Below are 20,477 nucleotides of genomic sequence, written 5' to 3'. Positions count from 1 at the left end.
ATATGCTTCTTCTTTTTGTATATTCCATATTTAGATACACATAATTAGATGTATATGCTTCTTCTTTTTGTATATTCCATATTTAGATACACATAATTAGATGTATATGCTTCTTCTTTTTGTATATTCCATATTTAGATACACATAATTAGATGTATATGCTTCTTCTTTTTGTATATTCCATATTTAGATACACATAATTAGATGTATATGCTTCTTCTTTTTGTATATTCCATATTTAGATACACATAATTAGATGTATATGTTTACTATATATTCGAGATACATGTTTTTTGATATAACATATGCAATTGATACTTGATACATCAAATTAATACTAGATACATATAAAAGATACATGAAATTAATATTATATAGATAGATAGATAGATACATAATATCAATACTAGAAACCTATAACAAATACATGAAATTAATGCTAGATACTTCTATGATACATATGAATGTACTTGCAGGACACTCATGTATTTAAGTGTTTAGTTTGTTGGATACATTATATATTGATAATAGATACATCAAATTAATGAATTTATTATTTTAAGAGTAATAATTTGAAATTAATCAAATTGCATTACCAAGATATACATGTTTTTATCTTATATTAATAATATTAATGAATTTACTATTTTTAAAGAATAATAAAATGAAATTAATTATCTATGTATTTTTGAAAAATCCTCAATTTACTCCTCTAATTAAGGAAATTAGTTCCAAACATGAATTAATTTAAATAAATAAAATTTTGTATCTCAATTTTAAAATTCGGCAGATATATGTATCTCATGGATTCAGACTTACGTATCCTAAGCATAAAATATGGTACATGAAGTAATATTTGAAACTATTGGGAATCTTAATAATTAAGACCTAAACTAATGGGATTTATGTGGTTTGCCCTAAAAAAAATACTTTATACTGAAGGTGTACAAAATGTAAACTCATAGAAAAATAGTCACAACTTAATAGAACAAAAGATATCCTCCTCCTCGTCTTCTCCTCCTTCTTACACAGAACAAAAAAATAAAAATAATTTAAACTTTAAGATAAGATGATCACACCTTCAAAATTAAACATTAAATACTGAAACATGATTAATATTTTTACTTTTCAATAATTCTTAAAATTTTCAGATGCAAATAAAAAAAACATTATTTTGCTAGTCTTTTCATTTTTTCATTTGTACATAACTTTGTACCACTACACTAAGCTCATCAAAACCCTTAAAATCATAAACATTATTGTCATTGCCACTGACATTCTTAACCTCATCAATATTATCGCTCGTAGCTTGAATAATATTATTTTTGTCACTAACATTATGTACATATTGTTGTACCACCACACCAAGCTCATCAAAACCCTTATAATGATAAACATTATCATCAACATGATTACTTGATGATGAAATTAAATTTGGAGTAGTTATTTCTTGGACAAATTGATGATCATAATAAAACTCCAAATTGTTGTTGATACCTATAAAATTTTGTCCATGCTCCAATTTTTCTTCATGAATCGGATCGTCATGATCAATTATATTTTCATAGCCATTGACATACTTAACTTCGTCAATATTATAGCTCGTAGCTTGAATAATATTGTTAAAAATATTGTCATTGACATTTCTAACCTCATTAATATTGTCACTCGTAGCTTGAATAATATCCTCATCGTTATTATTGGTCCTTTTGTTGATATAGATCTCGCACAATACACTTTTGTCCAACTACAAACATTTTAAGTGGTTAAATGCAAAAAAAACAATTAATTCTTCTATTGAAAAAAAAACATTGAGGAATGTTATAAAAAAATTACAATAAGAAGATTTAATAATAACAACATATTCAATGTATTTTTAAAACTAAATAAGAACATATAACAACATATTTGATCGGTATAATTTCAAAACTAAATAAGAACAATATATACTACTATTACTACAGTAACAACAACAACAACAATAACATATTTAATGTAATTTTACCGTCAAATAAGAACATATATACACTACAATAACAACATATTTGATCAGTATAATTTCTAAACTGAACAAGAACATATATACTACTATTACTACTACTACTACTACTACTACTACTACTCTACTACTACTACTACTACTGTAACAACAACAATAACAACATATTCAATATAGTTTCACAATCAAATAAGAACATGCATACACTATAACAACATATTTAGAGCCCGTTTGGATTGACTTAAAAAAATAGCTTTTAAGTCAAAAATAAAAAGTCAAACTGAAATAACTTTTAAGTCAAAAAATAAAAAGTAGGGGGAGACCTACTTTTGGTTTTTGACTTATTTTAAGTCATTTTTTTACCTTACCAAACACTTCGTAACTTATTTTAAGTTATTTTTTTATATTTGCCAAACACTTTCAGAAGTCAAAAACTGACTTAAAAGTAGGTTTGACTGACTTTTAAGTCAATCCAAACGGGCTCAGTATATTCAGTGAAATTTCAAAATTATATAAGAACATATATATATACTACTACAACAACAACAATATATTCAGTGAAATTTCAAAACTAAATAAGAACATATATATATATACTATACTATAATGACGACGACAACAACATACTGTAATTTCATCAATACTAAACAAGAGCATATATACACTACTACTATACTATAACGATGGTGACAACGACAATATATTGAGTGTAATTTCAAAACTAACTAACAATATATATAAAAAAATTACTAACCTCATGTGGAGAACTTTTTTTATCAATACGAAATTCATGCATTTTCCACTTAGATTTAATTCCTTTTTCTTCTTGGTAATCAAGTGTCTTTTTGTACCCAATAATTTGACCATTTTTCTTTATTTCTACATCATTACCAGTAGCTTTCCAAAAGCCTTTGCTGCCTCCCACTTGTCTATTTGGTCTACCTCCTCTTTTGTACTTTCTTTCCCTTCTTGTGAAGAAATACCAATTGTCCCCTCTTTTGTGTTTATTTTCCGTCGCTGATGAATACATAATTAAGTAAAGTGTAAGATGTCGTCTAACAAATTAATCACATTTTATACTAGATAATATATATTACACATATAATTCAACAAGGTATCAGACTAGACACAAATTGCATGTACATGAACAGCTCATACGAAAAAAATGTGAAAAAATGATTTACGTAATTGTAAATATTTATAAAAGGAACATAAAGATATATGATTTATTAATTCAGTGTCTTAGCTTTTAGACGAGATCATATTTACAAATAATGATAATAATATATTCAATGTAATTTCGCTAGTGGGATATAGAGAGTAATGTGATGTGTATGCAGATCTTATCCTACCTTGTGAAGGTAGAGAACATACTATTTCCAATAAACCCTCAACCGCAAGTAAAAGACAAGATAATATTGATATCACAATATAATTAACTAAATCAGGTATCAGATCAAGCAAAAGTCCTACGTGACTTCGAGTTTCACATACATATATATTACTTGAATTTGTTAATAAAAAATATAGAATTTTGTTCTACAACATGTAACTATAGAACTCCAATAACTCCTCCAAATAATAGATTTAGGGTTTCGACACAATAATTTTCTTCTAGGTAAAAATGTATTATCTTATGTGTGTAATCATAGTAATATTTTTTTTCATCTAAAAACTAATTGCTCACATAATATGCTTATATAAAATCATATCGACTTACCATATAATTAAATATCAAGTGCCAATAATTTTTTACCTTTTTTTCCTAACTTGCACGCATGAAACCTTTCTTCGTAAGAACCAAAATAAATAAAATAAATAAAAAGAGAAAAATATTCTTACTTAATGTCAATATAGATATAATTAAACAAAAAAATAAAAAGAGAGAAAAAACTCCTCAACTTAAATACATATAGTACACAAAAAGAAAATTCTTCTACTTAACGTCAATGTACGTAAACTTAAACAAAATAAATAAATAAATTGAATTAGACCAAGATTATTATGGAATGAATAGGATCCCTCCAATGCCCAAATACAAATAATGATCACCGGATGAGTAATTAATTGTTTTTAAAAACATCTAACGAAAAAAGAAGATATAAGACAAATTAAAGACTTACTACCAAAGGTTATGGTAGGATGGGACAGATAAAATCTCTTCATTCTTAATCAAAGTCTCGAATTCAAGTTTTGAATATAAAAAAATGGATTCTAATAAAGAGTGCTTACGAATTAATAAAAAGTAAAAAAAAAAAAAAACGACTTACTGCAATATTGTTGAGGATGATAATTATTGATACATATTTCTTGAAAATCATTAATTTTTTGTAATTTTTCACCATTGATTTTCTTCATCAAATAATGCTCAATGAGCTCATCATCTTTTGGTAAAAATCTATAACCTAATGGAATTGAATTGAACTCCTCCATATATCTGCAAAAAACTTAAAAAAATAATAATTAATTCCTAATGATCTTAATACACCTACTACTAATACTAATTCTAGAATTATAATAAGGAAGAAGGATAGAGGACATATTAATTATAATATTTATATGTATTTTTTCGTGTGATTTATATGTCACCAGTTTGATATGATCTATGAAGATAATCTCTAATACTTGTATTAAGGTAAGCAATTGTCTACATTACATACCTTAAAGTTTGACGACTTTGCTAACACAGAATACTTGATGCACGAGCTGAAACTTAGGTTTAGAATTTTTAGTATAATTTCTAATTTATGATTTATTTATTTTACGTATGTTGTCATGTATAAGAAATAATAAAGATGTACCTTTAATTATCCAAATAGGATTAGGCTATTAATTTGTACAACGGCAAAACTAGCTAGTAGATAGAAAATAGGATTATCCAGCTGGATTGTACTAATATTCTAAAGAGGTTAATGTTTATTTAGTTTTAGGGTGAACAAAATCGAATTAGAAATCGCATCAAATCGTAAATTGAGTCAAATTGAGAAAAAAAAACTTGATTAGTGATTTGGTTTAACTTGGTTTGGTATCGAAGAAAAAACCAACTATATTGAGTTGGTTTGATTTTAACTTTAAAAAGTCAACCCAAGACCAAACCAACCCAACATTATATATATAGTTTTTAAAAATTATTTTATACATAAAAGTATTATTTTGATATAAGTTATAAATATTTTTTATATTTTTTCATAATTTCTATTTTTTAACATATTATTTCAAGTTTGACTTAGAATTTTGAATAGTCTAATAAAGTTTATATTTCATAAATATTATTAACTCTAACAAAGTTCAAATCAAAATCAAATCAATACTACTGCTAACAAAAAAAAGCAACTCAATACTAAGAATGACAATAATGTTGAATATTTGTTCTTTAGTTATATATTTGTTTAGATAATTAAAATACACAACCTAATTTTAGTTTTCTTTAATGTTTAGTCAGATTATTAATACTCATTAGACTTATTTTGGCATGATTAAGCTAGCGTTTGGCCTCAAGTTCCCAAATATTCTTGACAAAAATATTTAGGCCAAGTTTTTGGTGAAATTACACCATATGTTTGGCCTCAAGCTAAGTTTTTTCAAGAATATTGGACTACTTCAAAAAATATGATCTATACCCATAAGTTCTAAAAACTATTAAAATACACATAAATTTGTATCATCATTTTATAATGAATGTGTTTCGTTAAAAAATAACCTTATAGTATACATTGATAACAATCAACAATAACAAAATAACAACATAGGCAAGACAATACATTAATCTCATACTCAAACTTGTCACTGATTCGGTTATAATGTTAACTTATTAAACACAAATTGTTCTTTTTTCTTAATTTTGTCACTCAAATTAGAATTCAAACTTTTTTCAGAGGAGGTAATAACAAAAAGTTGGAATTAATAAATAATGAGTATTTTTTATAAAATAAAAAAGTTAGGGGTAATTTTTGAATTTTTTAAAATTCTCAACTATTAGAACTTGACCCAAATACTAGATTTTTCTAGTACTCGGAAACTTGGGATACTTGGCAAATATATTTGTCAAGTTATATGACCAAACACCACTTCCCAAGTTTTCCCCATGTTTTTCCAAAGTATTCTTGGGGCAAAACGGGTCCTAAGTACTTTAAAATTATGATCATTTTCATCTTAACTTAGTTATTTGTAATATTTGTTTATTGTGATTTCATTATTATTTTTGTTGAATATAATTAGTGTCACCACTCATATCATGTTTGGTGTTATTTTCTTAAGAAACACCTTTGGTGATTATATTTTGGTAAAACTAAATAAATATCTGAAACAAAAATTAATTATATGTTTGTATGAATAATTTATGAAAAACCCAAAAAACTAGAGAATCCGAAAAATCTGAAAAAATTAGAGGTTCAAGAACCCAAATTTTATTAATTTGATTTAGTTTATAGATTTAGAAATCCGACATAAATAATTTAGTTTGGTATGTAAAAAACTTGAACCAACTCGATCTATGTACACTTCTATCTAATTAATATCAAATCGTATAAATTTACTATAGTTAAGTAGAGGATACATAGTTATTAAGCATAGTTAAGTGCTAATTGTTAAAGAACTATATATAAAGTGTAAACATATATCATCTATATATAATTATTTAATGTAACTTCGAGTTTGAATAATTCTTATTTATAATATATTTTTATTCGATATATGATATTTCCTGACCTAATTAATCGGACGCAAGGCCATATAAAAAAGGGAAAATTGTATATACTAGCAAACTATTAATTCAAATAAAATGCTATAAATATAGTTTGATTTAATTGTACCTCATAGCAAACTGTTGCTATTTCACCTCTCTCCTGGTGAATCTTGCTCGCCACTCTCGTTCTCTCCCTCGCCTCTCTCATTTTTTATACAAATGCAAGTGTATAAAGTGTGTTTGTGTTTGTATAAAGCGAGAGAAAATTGTATATATACATATATTTTCGTTCCCCTCTCCCCCTTTCCCAGATCTCGCTCGCTCACTCGCCTCTCTCACTTTATACAATTGATCTTTTTGTATATGTATACCAAAGCAGATTATACAACTGCTTTCTTTTATATATGTATAGCGAAATATACATATTTATGCTTGTTATGGAGCGCAATTATGTAAACTTTGTTATAGCATACAAATATGAATTTTGTGTTTGCTATATGTGAAAGTTGCTCTATAAAAAATGTAGAAAAAAAAAAAACTGTATTCAATTCAAGAACAAATAGGAACTGCGAGATAATATTGAATTTGAGGATAATTAATGTTTTCACTTATTTTTTTCTTTGTTTGTTTTCCGGTAAAAAAAATATTTGTAATATTTAAGAATTCAGGATTTAATAGGTAAATTGTGTTTGACTAATCTTTTTAAAAAAAGCTTTTGAGAGTGAAATAACGAAAAATGATAAGTATCAATGTACTTTTAATATTAAGATTATTTTATAGAGATAAAATATTTTAAATGTCTGTTAGAAGTTTTTTAATTAAATTAAAATATACATATTCAAATTTTCAATTAATATTATACATAAATAAATTAAGTATTAATATATTATTAACATGATGACTTAAATATAATTAAAAATATCTGGCAAAATAAATTCAAAAATCATTCCACAAATTAAATCACTATATACAAAAAATTCACCACAAAAATAAATAAACTCTTTCATATTTTTAATCCTACAAAATATTGTTGTTACCTTTATTTCTAATTTTGGAAAATAAAACATAAAATAATATAAAAAATCTAAAATATAAATAATAATATATAAACATAAAACAATAATAAAATTATATAAAAATATAAAATATAAAATAATTTTTTAATGAAACTTAACCAAACATATTAGATATGCTAATTAATTAATAAGAGATATATTGGTATTAAATATGTATGTATGAAAGGGATATTTTAGTCTTAAAAAAATAATTTTTTGCTTATGCTTTTTTTATGAAGCAGAAATATTTAGCTTCTTCCCAATATCAGAAAAAATTGCTTCTCCTTCCATTTAAAAATAGTTTTAAGAATTTGCCAAACACTTATTTTTATTTTTATTTTAAAAGTGTTTTTTCTAAAAAATATATATAATATTTTTGACCTCCCAATAGCAATGGCAAGCAAGCTCTCATATTCAAATACTTATAAATAGATTTTCTTAATACATATATAGATTTGAGAGAAAAAAATTACTAATTCACGTGAAACCATAAATTATATTATAGATCCGCTTAGTGTGCTGCTTCTTTCCCTATAACCATAATTTTGTAGTAAAAATATTTCTTAATGATAAAAATACGAAACGTACCGTATAAAGAAAGACAAAATTAAAACAATTTCATATGATAAGCAAAAATACATTTCAAATGCTCAGTTCACATGCAAATCATATATATGAACCATAGCTTAAAGGAACACCAACTTATATTTATCATAGTAATTATTAAAATTCAAATGGTATTTGATTTTTTTTTTAAAAAAAACATGTTCCATCAATTAATGAAACATTAATGATTAGTGAAAAAGTCAGTTTGTACTTGTCTGTACACATTCATTGGATAAAAGTCAAAGGCTTAAATTAAATCTCATGTGAAATACTTTATTGACCTCAAATTATTTGTTGTATTTTTTTTTATATAATTGTTAAAAAGATATTAATTAAGAGATTTTTTATTGATAATTTTATTTTTATTTATATCTTAAAATATAATCTCAATCTTTAAGAACAATTACTATTAAGGATAAATTAGAAAAAAATTAATTAATTTTATCTTAAATTTCAATAAGTAATTTGAGATAATTATTTATAAAAATCGCGACAGATAATATAAGACGGAATACAAAAATAAACAACAAGGAAGCTTCATTGAAATCTATAAATTTTCAACTAATTGATAGAGAGCAAATTAAGGAAATCAATGAAGCCTTTTAGGTAAGCCACGTTCTTGATATTTGACTTGTTTAAGAATTTAAAGTGTTTTTTAATCATCTAATATTTGAAATTTATTAATCAAACTAATTTAAATTTTCATCAATTTTAGTAGACAATTAAGATGGTAAAATACACCTTATTAAGAGTGTTTTTTATTTCCAGATTCAAACCCTAAGTCTTTAATTAAGCCTGAAGAGATCCCAATCTTCATATCAATATATTGTAATGAAAATTTGAGTAACTAAGCATAGTGTATTGTTTTTCTATTGTCGTAGATCAATTTAACTTGATGGTGTAAAATATGAATATATACATTGTTGGTGTAGATGAGTACTCGGTATCTATGCTGATGAGATGCGAGATGCATGTAAATTGATTCGAATATAAAAATTACATTCTTTTGTTTTTCAATTAAATAAAGAGAAAAAAATGAGACAGCCTAACATATATCACGGCTAATTTAGTGGCACAATGTAATGGCAATACATTTTTTTTCTTTTTCTTTTTCTAAATATTATATTTAATTAATTTTATATATTTTTTAAAAAATTCATTACTCTTTAAATAGGACCATATTCTTGATTTTTTTCTCTTCAATCTAATTGAGATTTTCATCTTCTTTTTTTTCACTAAGTTTTTGAACAAAAATGGCTTCCTTCTTTTCACTTTCTTTTATATTAATTTTCTCTTTATACAATAGCTTTGCTTATGCTAATACTGTTCCATATCTTGATGGTAAGTTCTCCCTTTATATGAATTTTCTTATTTACTTTCTTGCGATGTTACATTGGATCGACTCTTCAAAAATATTAATGCACCTATATCAAATCCTCTTAAAATGCACTATGTTTTTGAGGTTTCGATAGACACATTCAATGATTTTTTGAATAGTTCGAGCAACATATCAAATCTAGCTACCATAAAGATTAGTAGTGTTTAGAAAAGTTCTTTTAATGTGTAATGAGGATGTTATTAGTATTTAGAGTCCTTTTGGTACTGTAGAAGGGGGGCAGATATTCATCCGAAAATATTATTGTGTATATAGGTTAAATATAATTTTATATACATATATTCATTAAATATTGAGTATTCTTAATAAAATTTCTATTTCATCATTGCTCTGATAGCTATGCTGCCCGGACTTTCCAAAAATGTTGTCGCACCAATATTTGATCCTATAAAACATGCATTACTTTTAAAGAATCTGACAAGTATCCGATGAGATTTTTTGAAGAGTTTGAGCAACATAAGTCTAGAAGAGTAACAAGTTGACCAAGTTGAGGTTGTAGCCAACTTTTACACCTCAGCCCAATAATTTTACATTTGAGTAATTTTGCATTGTATGCATGGATTTGACTGAGCTATCGGAAACAACCTCTCTACCCGCATGAGGTAGGGGTAAGGTCTATGTACAAAACACCCTTCGAGACTCTACTTGTCGAATTATACTGGATATGTTGTCGTATATAATTAATCCCTTTCTAACATTTCACAGATCTACTAGAAAATGGAAACTTTGAACAAGGGCCAAAACCATCAAACATGAATAAAACAGTTATCATAGGCAAACACTCCTTGCCCAAATGGGAAATCAATAACATAGTGGAGTGGGTGTCCGGTGGGCCCCAAGAAGGCGGATTCTACTTCCCGATCCCTCGTGGGGCCCACGCAGTCCGACTTGGGAACGAGGCTTCCATCTCTCAATATGTGAAGGTGAAACCAAACACAACATATTCACTCACATTTGGAGCCACCAGGACTTGTGCTCAAGATGAGGTCCTTACCGTCTCCGCGGGAGGCATGTCTAGTGATCTTAACATTCAAACATTGTACAGTGCTGATGGTGGTGACACTTATGCTTGGGGTTTCAAATCAACATCTGATCTTGTTAAGGTCACATTTCACAATCCTGGTACTCAAGAAGATCCAACATGTGGACCACTTATAGACCATGTTGCAATCAAGGAAATGCTTATGGCAACATATACTAAAGGTAAATTTCAATCCTACAATACTGTATGATCGTAAGACTGCATACACATCACCTTCCCCAGACCCCACTTGTGAGATTACACGGGGTATGATGTTGTTGTATGACCTTTTCTAAGGCAAAAACTTTTCAATATCAGTCCCCGTTACAGTCCACTGGGCTAAATTTTGTCTTTAAAAGTTGTCGGATGAACTTTCCTTTCCGTAGACAAATTTAGCTCAAATAGACTAACGGAGACAACATTTGTTACTACTATATATCATTTCTGTATTCTCCTTTTTAAACTTCTTGGAAGTGCTTTGTTTTAAGCCGAAGGTCTATCAGAAACAACCTCTCTATCTCTACGAGGTAGGGGTAAGGTCTACATACCCTCTACCCTCACCAGACCCCGGTTGTGGGATTACACTGTGTATATCGTTGTTGTTGTTGTCGTTGCATACTTAAAATGAGATCCTTATAGAAATACCTTGTTGATGGAACATATGCAGGTAACTTGGTGAAAAATGGTGGATTTGAACTAGGTCCTCATGTATTCAAGAACTTTTCGACAGGGGTACTCGTCCTGCCTTTGAAACAGGACAAGTACTCACCAATTCCAGGATGGATGGTTCAGTTTGCAAAACCATCAAAATACATAGACTCGAAGCATTTCTTCATGCCTTCAGGAAATGCAGCTGTTGAATTAATAGGAGGAAGGGAAACAGGCATTGCACAGACGATACGTACAATCCCAGAACAGTTCTACAACCTGACTTTCACCATAGGCGATGCACAGAACAGTTGCCACGGAACAATGACAGTTCAAGCATTTGCTGGAAAGGCTAGTACACAAGTTACCTTCGTATCGAATGGAAAAGGATGGTTTAAGACTGCAAGCTTCAAGTTCCAGGCTGATTCAATTAGAACAACAATAGCTTTCTACAATCCATACTATCACACGAAGATACACGATTTTGGACACATGTGTGGACCTGTCATCGATGATGTTAGTCTCGTTCATCTCCGTAAATAAACAGAATGAAGTGATCATACTCAGGACAGGTCAATATCAAGACAAGTTTAAACATGAATAGATTTTTCTCTCCAAATACGAATGATATATTCAATAAAAGTGTAAAATCACTCTCTTGTTTCCTTGTAGAAATGTATTCTCTTGATTCCAAACTCGACGATAGCATCAACTTTCCTGATCCTTCAGCAAGCTAAATTTTGAAAATTTAACTTGAATCATGGTACTGATGAACTTGTTTGGTTAAGAGTTATTTCATTACATCTAGTTAGTAGTCAGGACAGAATCTATTTTGTGAATCATTGATCGACTTTAAGATAGGAGTAACGTCTGCATACATCCTACCCTCCCCAGATCCCCACTCGTGGATTTACACTGGTATGATGTTGTTGTGTTGATTGATCAACTTTAAGGCATTGGCATTTCAAATCACATCCGTAAAGCACCTAGAATAGCAGAATCTGTTTGTCTTATTTTCCTTTTTAGTCCGTTTTAAAAGAGTGTCCTTTTTTCTTTTTTAGCAATTCTTTGATTTCAACTTTCACCTGACATGTTTAAGACCAAATGATTAAAGAGCATTTTAGTACATTCTACATATCCTTTTAGTTTAAAATCACGAGATTCAGAACTCTTCTTTACTTTTCTTAAACTCCGTGCCAATCAAAACCAGACTATCAGATTGAAACGGAGGGAGTACAAGAATAAACAAAAGGAAACTTCACTGAATTCTACAATGTCAACTAATTACAAGTGAAACAGAGGAAATTATGGTAACCAATGAAGACTTTAGGTACGCCATGTTCTTGGTTTGTATTAAACTTGTTTAAGAATTGAAGTTACATATACCAGACAGTGTATAATTTAAGTATAAGCCATGTTCATCGGGTCAGGTGCGTGTCAGATCTTTCAAAAGCCATGCTTTTTTTTTAAGGATCCAACACAGGTGCAACAGGTCGGTGCAATTCAACTTAATATAGTATCTTCTAATTTTTCATTTTAAATTTGATTTTGAAATGAAATAATTCAAGTTAAAATGATAGAGTAATAAAATAATAATAAACTGCCAGTACAGACAATATAAACTCAATTATTAATAAATGAGTGTCAGGTTTTTGCAATAAAATAAAGGGTAAAAATGAGACAACCTGACACATTTTCATGGCATATTAAGTGGTAGTACCATGCAATGTCTATAAATATCTTTTTTTTAATCTTATCCTCACTGCTCCTTCCGTTATAGTAATTGTTTGTCCGGTTTTGACTTGACATAAAATTCAAAAAATAAAGGAAAACTTTGAATCTCGTGGTCTTAAATGAAACATGTATGTAGTCCTTTAAATCTCATGGTCTTAAACTTACAATGTATAATATTGGAGTTGGAAAACTTACTAAATATAGTAAGAGACTCCCTCTGTTTCAATTCGTTTGTCTGGTTTTAACTTGACACGGTGTTTAAGAAATAAAGGAAAACTTTTGAATCTCGTGGTCTTAAATAAAACATGTATGTAGTCCTTTAAATTTCGTGGTCTTAAACTTACTATGTATAATGTTGGAGTTGGAAAACTTACTAAATATAACAAAAGACTAATTTTTTTTGGGACACACGAAAAATGGAAGTAAGACAATTAAATTGAGACGGAGGGAGTAAATTTTATACTGTTTTACTTCTTTATTCTTTAAATAGGACATATTCCTGCCTTTTTCTCTTCAAATCTAGTTTAAATTTCTTTCTTTTCATCAAGATTTTTTGCACTAAAATGGCTTCTTCCATTTTCTCTCTTTCTTTTGTACTCATTTTCTCTTTGTACATCAGCTTAGCTTCTGCTGCAACTGCTCCAATTGTTCCATATCTTGATGGTAAGTTCTACTTCTTTTAGCTGCTATAAAGATAAGTAGTGCTTAAGTTTTTATGGATCTGGGAACCACTCAACAAAAAATTACATTGTATATAGAAGTAATTTTTCAAATTTTTTTTAATGGTTATATATATGTTTGGAATCCTCCGAACATAGGATTAGAGGTTGACTCAGTAGGTTAGGGAGTTACAAAATTTACTTTGAGGTTTCGAGTTCAAATCCAGGATGCTACATTTTTATTTTTCAAACTATGTTAGTGAAAATCCTGGATCCGCTACTGATGTAGACTATACTTTGAACTTTGGAGTAGCAAATCAACCAAGTTGAGGTTGTAGCCAACTTTTGGACTTTAGCTTGATAAGATAATTTGAGCATTTTTGTATTTGTATGCATTGATTTGATTGGCAATACTCAGATTTGTTTGAATGTTATCTCAAATGTACTATAAACTGTGGTGTGATAATGACAGGTCTACTGGAAAATGGCGATTTCGAAGAAGGGCCAAAGCCATCAGAACTAAAGAAAACAGTGATCATTGGCAAATACTCCTTGCCTGAATGGGAAATCAGTGGTGTAGTGGAGTGGGTATCAGGTGGGCCCCAGGAAGGGGGGTTCTACTTCCCGATACCTCGTGGGGCCCACGCGATCCGACTTGGGAATGAGGCTTCCATCTCTCAGTATGTAGAGGTGAAGCCAAACACTGCATACTCACTCACATTTGGAGCCACTAGGACTTGTGCTCAAGATGAGGTCCTTACCCTCTCGGCTGGAGACACGTCTAGTGATCTTCCTATTCAGACATTGTACAGTGCTGATGGTGGTGACACTTATGCTTGGGCTTTCAAAACAACATCTAATTATGTTGAGGTCAAATTTCACAATCCTGGTATGCAAGAAGATCCAGCTTGTGGACCAATTCTAGACCATATTGCAATCAAGGAATTGCCTATGGCTACATATACTAAAGGTAAGCCTACAATACATTGATAATTTGTACCATATGGCCTTTTCTGAGAGTGGTCTCCTTAGTGATGGTTCAAGCATGTAAAGAGGAGGATGTGTGGATGCCCTGGTAAAGAGGTACGAGAGGTTGGTCGTAGAGGGGTAGAGGTAGGCCTAAGAATTATTGAGGTGAGGTGGTTAGGTAGGACAATATGGAGCAGCTTCAGCTCACCGAGGATATGAGTGTGGAGGTCGAGAATTAGGATAGAAGGTTAGTAGGTAGTTGAGTGTTTTGCTTTCTCATTCCCGGAGTATTCACATTAGTCTTGTATTTTCGTATGCTTAGATTTCTATCTCTATTAGTTGATTCATTAGCCTCGAATCTCGATTATTGTATTTTCTTGTTGTTGTTCCTGCTTATTGCTAGTGTCGTTTTTTTCATCTCTTTTGTGCCGAGGGTCTATCGGATTCAGCTTCTCTACCTTCTCAAGGTAGGGGTAAGGTTTGGTGTTGTTGTTGGCCTTTTCTGAGACTACTCTTTAAAGTATGTTCCCCTTAGTCCAGTGGGCTAAAATTCGCCTTCAAACATAGTTGGATGAATTTTCCTTTCAGCAGACAAATTCAGCCCAGTAAGCTAATGTGGACAAAGTTTAAACAGTGGCCTCAAAAGAAGCAACAATAACATATCTAGCGTAATCCCATGAGTGAGATCTGGGGAGAGTAGAGTGTACGCAGATCTTATCCCTACCTTAAAAGGTAGACAGGTGGCCTCAAAAAAAGCGATTTGTGCAAACGCCGAAAATTCTTTCAGCAGAATGGTGCATATTTAATAACTTTAAAAATCAGATCCTGATGCAATGCAATACCTTTTTCCTGGTTATGTATGCAGGTAACTTGGTGAAAAATGGTGGATTTGAAGCTGGTCCGCATGTATTCAAGAACTTCTCGACAGGGGTGCTCGTCCTGCCTCTGAAACAAGACAAGTACTCACCAATTCCGGGATGGATGGTTCAGTTTGCAAAACCAGCAAAATATATCGACTCGAAGCATTTCTTAGTACCTTCAGGAAATGCAGCTATTGAATTAATAGGAGGAAGGGAAACAGGCATTGCACAGATAGTAAGGACAGTCCCCAAACAATTCTACAACCTGACTTTCATCATTGGCGATGCAAACAATGACTGCCACGGAACAATGACAGTCCAAGCATTCGCTGGCAAGGCCAGTACACAAGTTTCATTTGTATCAAGTGGAAAGGGATGGTACAAGACAGCAAGCCTCAAGTTCCGAGCAGATAAAACTAGGACAACAATAGCTTTTTATAATCCATTCTATCACACGAAGGTACACGACTTTGGTCACATGTGTGGACCTGTCATCGATGATGTTAGTCTCGTTCATGTCGCGAAGTGAGCATACTCAGAAAAGGTCAATTTCAAGATAAGTTCTGTACCATTGTTTTTATGTTTGTTTAAGTTGTTCAGTCCGAAACAAGAATGATATATCCAATAAAAGTAGTAAAATCCCTTCATTATTTCCTTCTTGAAGTCACAAAGTGCCTAATCATGTATTTTCTTGGTTCCAAATCCGACTATATGATGAAGAAGCGGAGATTCATATAGCCAACCCCAATTTGTTTGGGACTGAGGGTGTAGTTGTAGTTGTAGTAAATTGGTCTTTGATGATAATCAATTTGAAGATAATATTATGACAGTTAAACCAACAACAACAACATACCCAGCATAATCCAACAAGTGAGATGATTACATAGACCTTACCCCTATCTTTGTGAGGTAGAGATGTTGTTTCCGCTAGACCCTCGACTCAAAAGAAGTGTAATCAGAACGATCGCAAAAAGCAAGCAGCCTATGGTTGGCTGCATGAAATGTTACACATTTTACACACAAGCTACCAAGCTCTCTTAGCAATGTTCTGTTTAAAGCATAACACTACAATTCTTTTGAAGCAATTTGAAGTTACATCAGAAATATAGCTTATTTTACCATAAAACAAAGTACGTAGCACAATCAAGACTGTGAAACAAGCAGATGGGAAGAAGAAGTAAAAAACTGAAGAAACTGGAAAATACATAGAAAAATGAAACATGATATAACCAACCAAGGTATGAAAGAAGCAAAACTCAAGATCAGTCAGTTGATTTGAGCCTCAGAAATATGAGATGTCCTGCCTTGGCATTCTGAACTCAAGATCAGTCAGTTGTCGATCTTAAGTACCTTCAGGTTTGTGAGGCGACTCATCCCCTTGGGCAATGAAAATGATTTACGGCACTTGGAAATTTCAAGTTTTTCAAGTGCAGTAAGATTTTCCAGCCACTTTGGCAGTGCTGCAAAATTCAGGCACCTTTCCACCCTCAGGTATTGTAGAGTAGCACTAGCACCTTCAAGCCATCGCGGCAAAGTAACTAACTCTGGTAAACCAGCAAGTACCAACATCTGAAGGCTCCTAAGGCAGTGAACATCTTTTGACTCCAATTCAGGTAAGCCTCCGATAACCAATGACCGAAGCATCCTAAGTCCTTCAATATCTTGCCACTCCAACAATGTAAGATCTTTACAGTCAACAATCAACAGATTCTCTAAAGCAGTAAGGTGCTTCATAGCACTTGGGAAAAAGGTCAGTCTTGGGCAACCGATGATTGCCAAAGTGCGAAGGTTAGTCAGATGTTGCAGACCTTCAGACAAAGATACGAGATTGTTGCAGCTGTGAATGCACAAAGAACGAAGAGATGATAAGCAGCCAATTGCTTTATCAGGAAAATATGCTTGCTTGGTGGTTATATATAAGTGTCTTAGGCTGATCAAATTTCCAATATCTTTAGGCAGCCCTTCAAGTTGTGGACAATGAGAAACTCGAAGTGTCTGTAAGCTCAGCAACTTGTTAATCGAATCAGGTAATTCTTTAATGCTTCCATTGGAACTTACATCAAGATATCTTAAATGCTTCAATTCGCCAACAGAGCTAGGCAGCTCATCGAAACATGAATCACTGATATCTAGCACCCTAAGTTGCATGAATCTTGCTATGCAATTCTCAACGAACATTGTACTCATCGGCCCTACTCCATCAATGGAGAAGGATATAGTCCTTAATGCCTGGTTACTGACAAGGGATGTTGGCAGTTCCTTGCCTGACAAATCATAGTCAGAAAACGCCACATGTCTGACCTCATCAGAAATGTTTTGTATGTGAGAATTTACTGTACAGAATTCAACCCCTGCTGCTGACAGTGCAAGATCATGTACAAGGTCATGCATTGTACAGATTGAAGTATAAACGGAACTATATTCTTCAACGTCTTGAAAAAAGGATCTCGACAATAACTCTTGGAAATGTTGAATTGCAACGTGCTCAAGATCTTCTGATTCATTAGAATTACTAATGAGACCTTGTGCTACCCACAGCTGTATCAATTTATCTATTTCAATCACACAGCCCTTGGGAAATATTGAGCAGTAAGCAAGACAAACTTTGAGATTAGATGTCAATTGCTCATAGCTCACTCTTAGGGCAGATGGAATTTCGCCATTCTGATTTGAGTTCCACCCGCTGTGATTGTTAACTATCTCCCACTCCCATCTCTGAGTTTTCTTGCGCAATGAAGATCCTACAATCATTAAGAATAAGGGATTTCCCTTACATTTACGCACTATCATTTGCGCAATGTCAACAAGTTCTGGATATAGTACTTCTTGATCATGTTCAAATGCCTTATTCAAGAACAAAGTCAGACTATCTTCACGTAACAAACCCTTCAAACAGTATGCAGGAACCGTCCCCATTATCGAAGCTACTTCCTTTTTCCGAGTAGTTAGAAGAATCTTACTTCCACAAGCACCCACCATCAACAACTTCTTCAGTTCATCCCACTTCAGTGGGTCCTCATTCCACACATCATCTAACACAATCAAATAATTCTTTCCATACAAAGTCTGATGAACTAGATTCTTCAGTTCATTCATATCAAGTTTCTCACATAAATCTTCTCTAACTGAATTCACAATTTGTTCTAATACTTCCTCTACTTTAAAGACACGAGACACACGAACCCATAAACGCAGCTGAAACCGACTAACTATCCTTGGATCATTATACACCAACTTGGCAAGAGTAGTTTTCCCAATACCTTCAACTCCAACAATGGGATATACAAAAAGGGTTGCTGATTTTAAAAGTGCTTCGATAACGGTATCTCTATCAATGTCCCTACCCACAACACCAGAGTAATGTACAGATACACGAGTACGTGTACTGTCAAAACCTGATTGTAGAAAAATGTAGCAGTTAGTGTGGTCCCACTCAACAAGTTCAATCTTTTCTCCTATCTTATCCAATATCTTTACGAGCTTTCGAATTTCAAGACACACTCGATTTCTATAAGCAAAAGGGTTTAATCTACAGGAGAAAATTAAACCACGCACCTTTGATGATGTCGAACTAGGAAGCAACTGGTTTTGCAGAGACCAAATTTCATACTTGTCAATGATTCGTTCAGCATCATAACAAGCAAGCTTAAGCATCTCAGCTACCTCATGACTCAATGTAGCATCTCTTCTTCTTAAAACAAAACGATTTAGTTTTATGAGTTCAGAATGCATATTCATAGCCCATGCTATGACAGCAACAGAGTTCACTTTCACTAGAAGCATATCTAGTAGAACCTTTGCATCCTTGGTGATGGAAAGGAAAGTTGAAGATTCTTGAACAAGATCCATAAAGAAAGGTTGGTTCTTTGGCAGAGGAAGTGAGAGAATGTTGTTTTCAACTTTGGGCCTAATAATTGATCTCTCGAAAAGGTAGAGTATGCTTTCCACTGATAATCGAGAAACAACAAATAGTAAATAAAATTGAAGAAAAAAACTACAAGAGTAATATGCAAGGGATAACTACGGACTAACCCTCTACTATAATCTGTGCCTCCATAGAGATAGTTTGAAAAAGATGACAACCTTACAAACTAGGAAGTTTCTTTGCATCAACAAAATGGAAAAAAAAGAAAAGTCTACTTTTCTTTAGGGAAATGAAATTAATGGGAAATTTGTGCCAAATGTATGAGTCAATTCCCTAAATGGTCACCCAAGTTTAGGGAATTGCCTTGAAATATCATTTATGTTTCATTTAGGACCAAAATATCACTCAACTATCACCATTTTCCTCCAAATATGCTTGACACTCCAAAAGCCCCACTCTCTCCTATTTGGCATGACATGTCATTAAAGTCTTTTTTTTAATAATAGACCTATTTAATTCATTAAACTCATTTAACTAAAATAAGCCATGATCATATTAATTTTTTAAAAGTTACATTAGTTTATTAAGAATAAATTTTCATACTTAAGAATATTTTATCATAATTAAACTTTTATTTTTATGTTATGAAGAATAGGTTTTTAAAACGTATTATAATATCATTATTTTGAATACTTATAACACATACATTCAAAAAAATTGATATACAAATCACACATGAATGCTAACTTACATCAGTTAATCATAAATTGTATAATGAATCAATAATACTAAAGGTCAATTAACTATTACAATAATATTAATTGTGTATTTTGAAATTCATGCTTACAATATTTAAAAATAAATAAATAGAAAGGGAATATTATTATATTTTTGATCCAAAAAATAATACTAAATACCTCAAAAGTCTCCTTCTATTCTAGTTGATACGTCATGTCATTAAATCATCATTTTAAAAAATAA

The 20,477-nt window shown here is 31.1% G+C and overlaps 3 protein-coding genes across 3 annotated transcripts; 2 read left to right on the top strand and 1 right to left on the bottom strand.

Moving 5' to 3' along the window:
• Positions 1-9,563: 9,563 nt before the first annotated feature.
• On the top strand, positions 9,564-12,381 carry LOC102579762 (uncharacterized). The gene is made up of 3 exons (XM_006350135.2): positions 9,564-9,685; positions 10,446-10,943; positions 11,429-12,381. The coding sequence occupies exons 1-3, from the start codon at positions 9,598-9,600 to the stop codon at positions 11,950-11,952; spliced, it is 1,110 nt and encodes a 369-aa protein (XP_006350197.1). The 5' UTR covers positions 9,564-9,597; the 3' UTR covers positions 11,953-12,381.
• A 1,255-nt stretch (positions 12,382-13,636) lies between these two features.
• On the top strand, positions 13,637-16,294 carry LOC102579436 (uncharacterized). Its single transcript, XM_006350134.2, has 3 exons — positions 13,637-13,806; positions 14,275-14,772; positions 15,637-16,294. The coding sequence occupies exons 1-3, from the start codon at positions 13,707-13,709 to the stop codon at positions 16,158-16,160; spliced, it is 1,122 nt and encodes a 373-aa protein (XP_006350196.1). The 5' UTR covers positions 13,637-13,706; the 3' UTR covers positions 16,161-16,294.
• A 666-nt stretch (positions 16,295-16,960) lies between these two features.
• Positions 16,961-19,688, bottom strand: LOC102601499 (putative disease resistance protein RGA3). The gene is made up of 2 exons (XM_006350202.2): positions 19,664-19,688; positions 16,961-19,578 (listed from the first exon to the last, which is right to left on the bottom strand). Exons 1-2 carry the CDS (start codon positions 19,686-19,688, stop codon positions 16,961-16,963), a joined length of 2,643 nt encoding a protein of 880 aa, XP_006350264.1.
• Positions 19,689-20,477: the final 789 nt, after the last annotated feature.

This window comes from Solanum tuberosum, unplaced genomic scaffold, assembly GCF_000226075.1.
Source record: "Solanum tuberosum cultivar DM 1-3 516 R44 unplaced genomic scaffold, SolTub_3.0 scf00118, whole genome shotgun sequence".
Lineage (NCBI taxonomy): Eukaryota > Viridiplantae > Streptophyta > Magnoliopsida > Solanales > Solanaceae > Solanum > Solanum tuberosum.
Note: the sequence above shows the minus strand (reverse complement) of the source record. Positions and strands in the feature narration are given on the sequence as shown.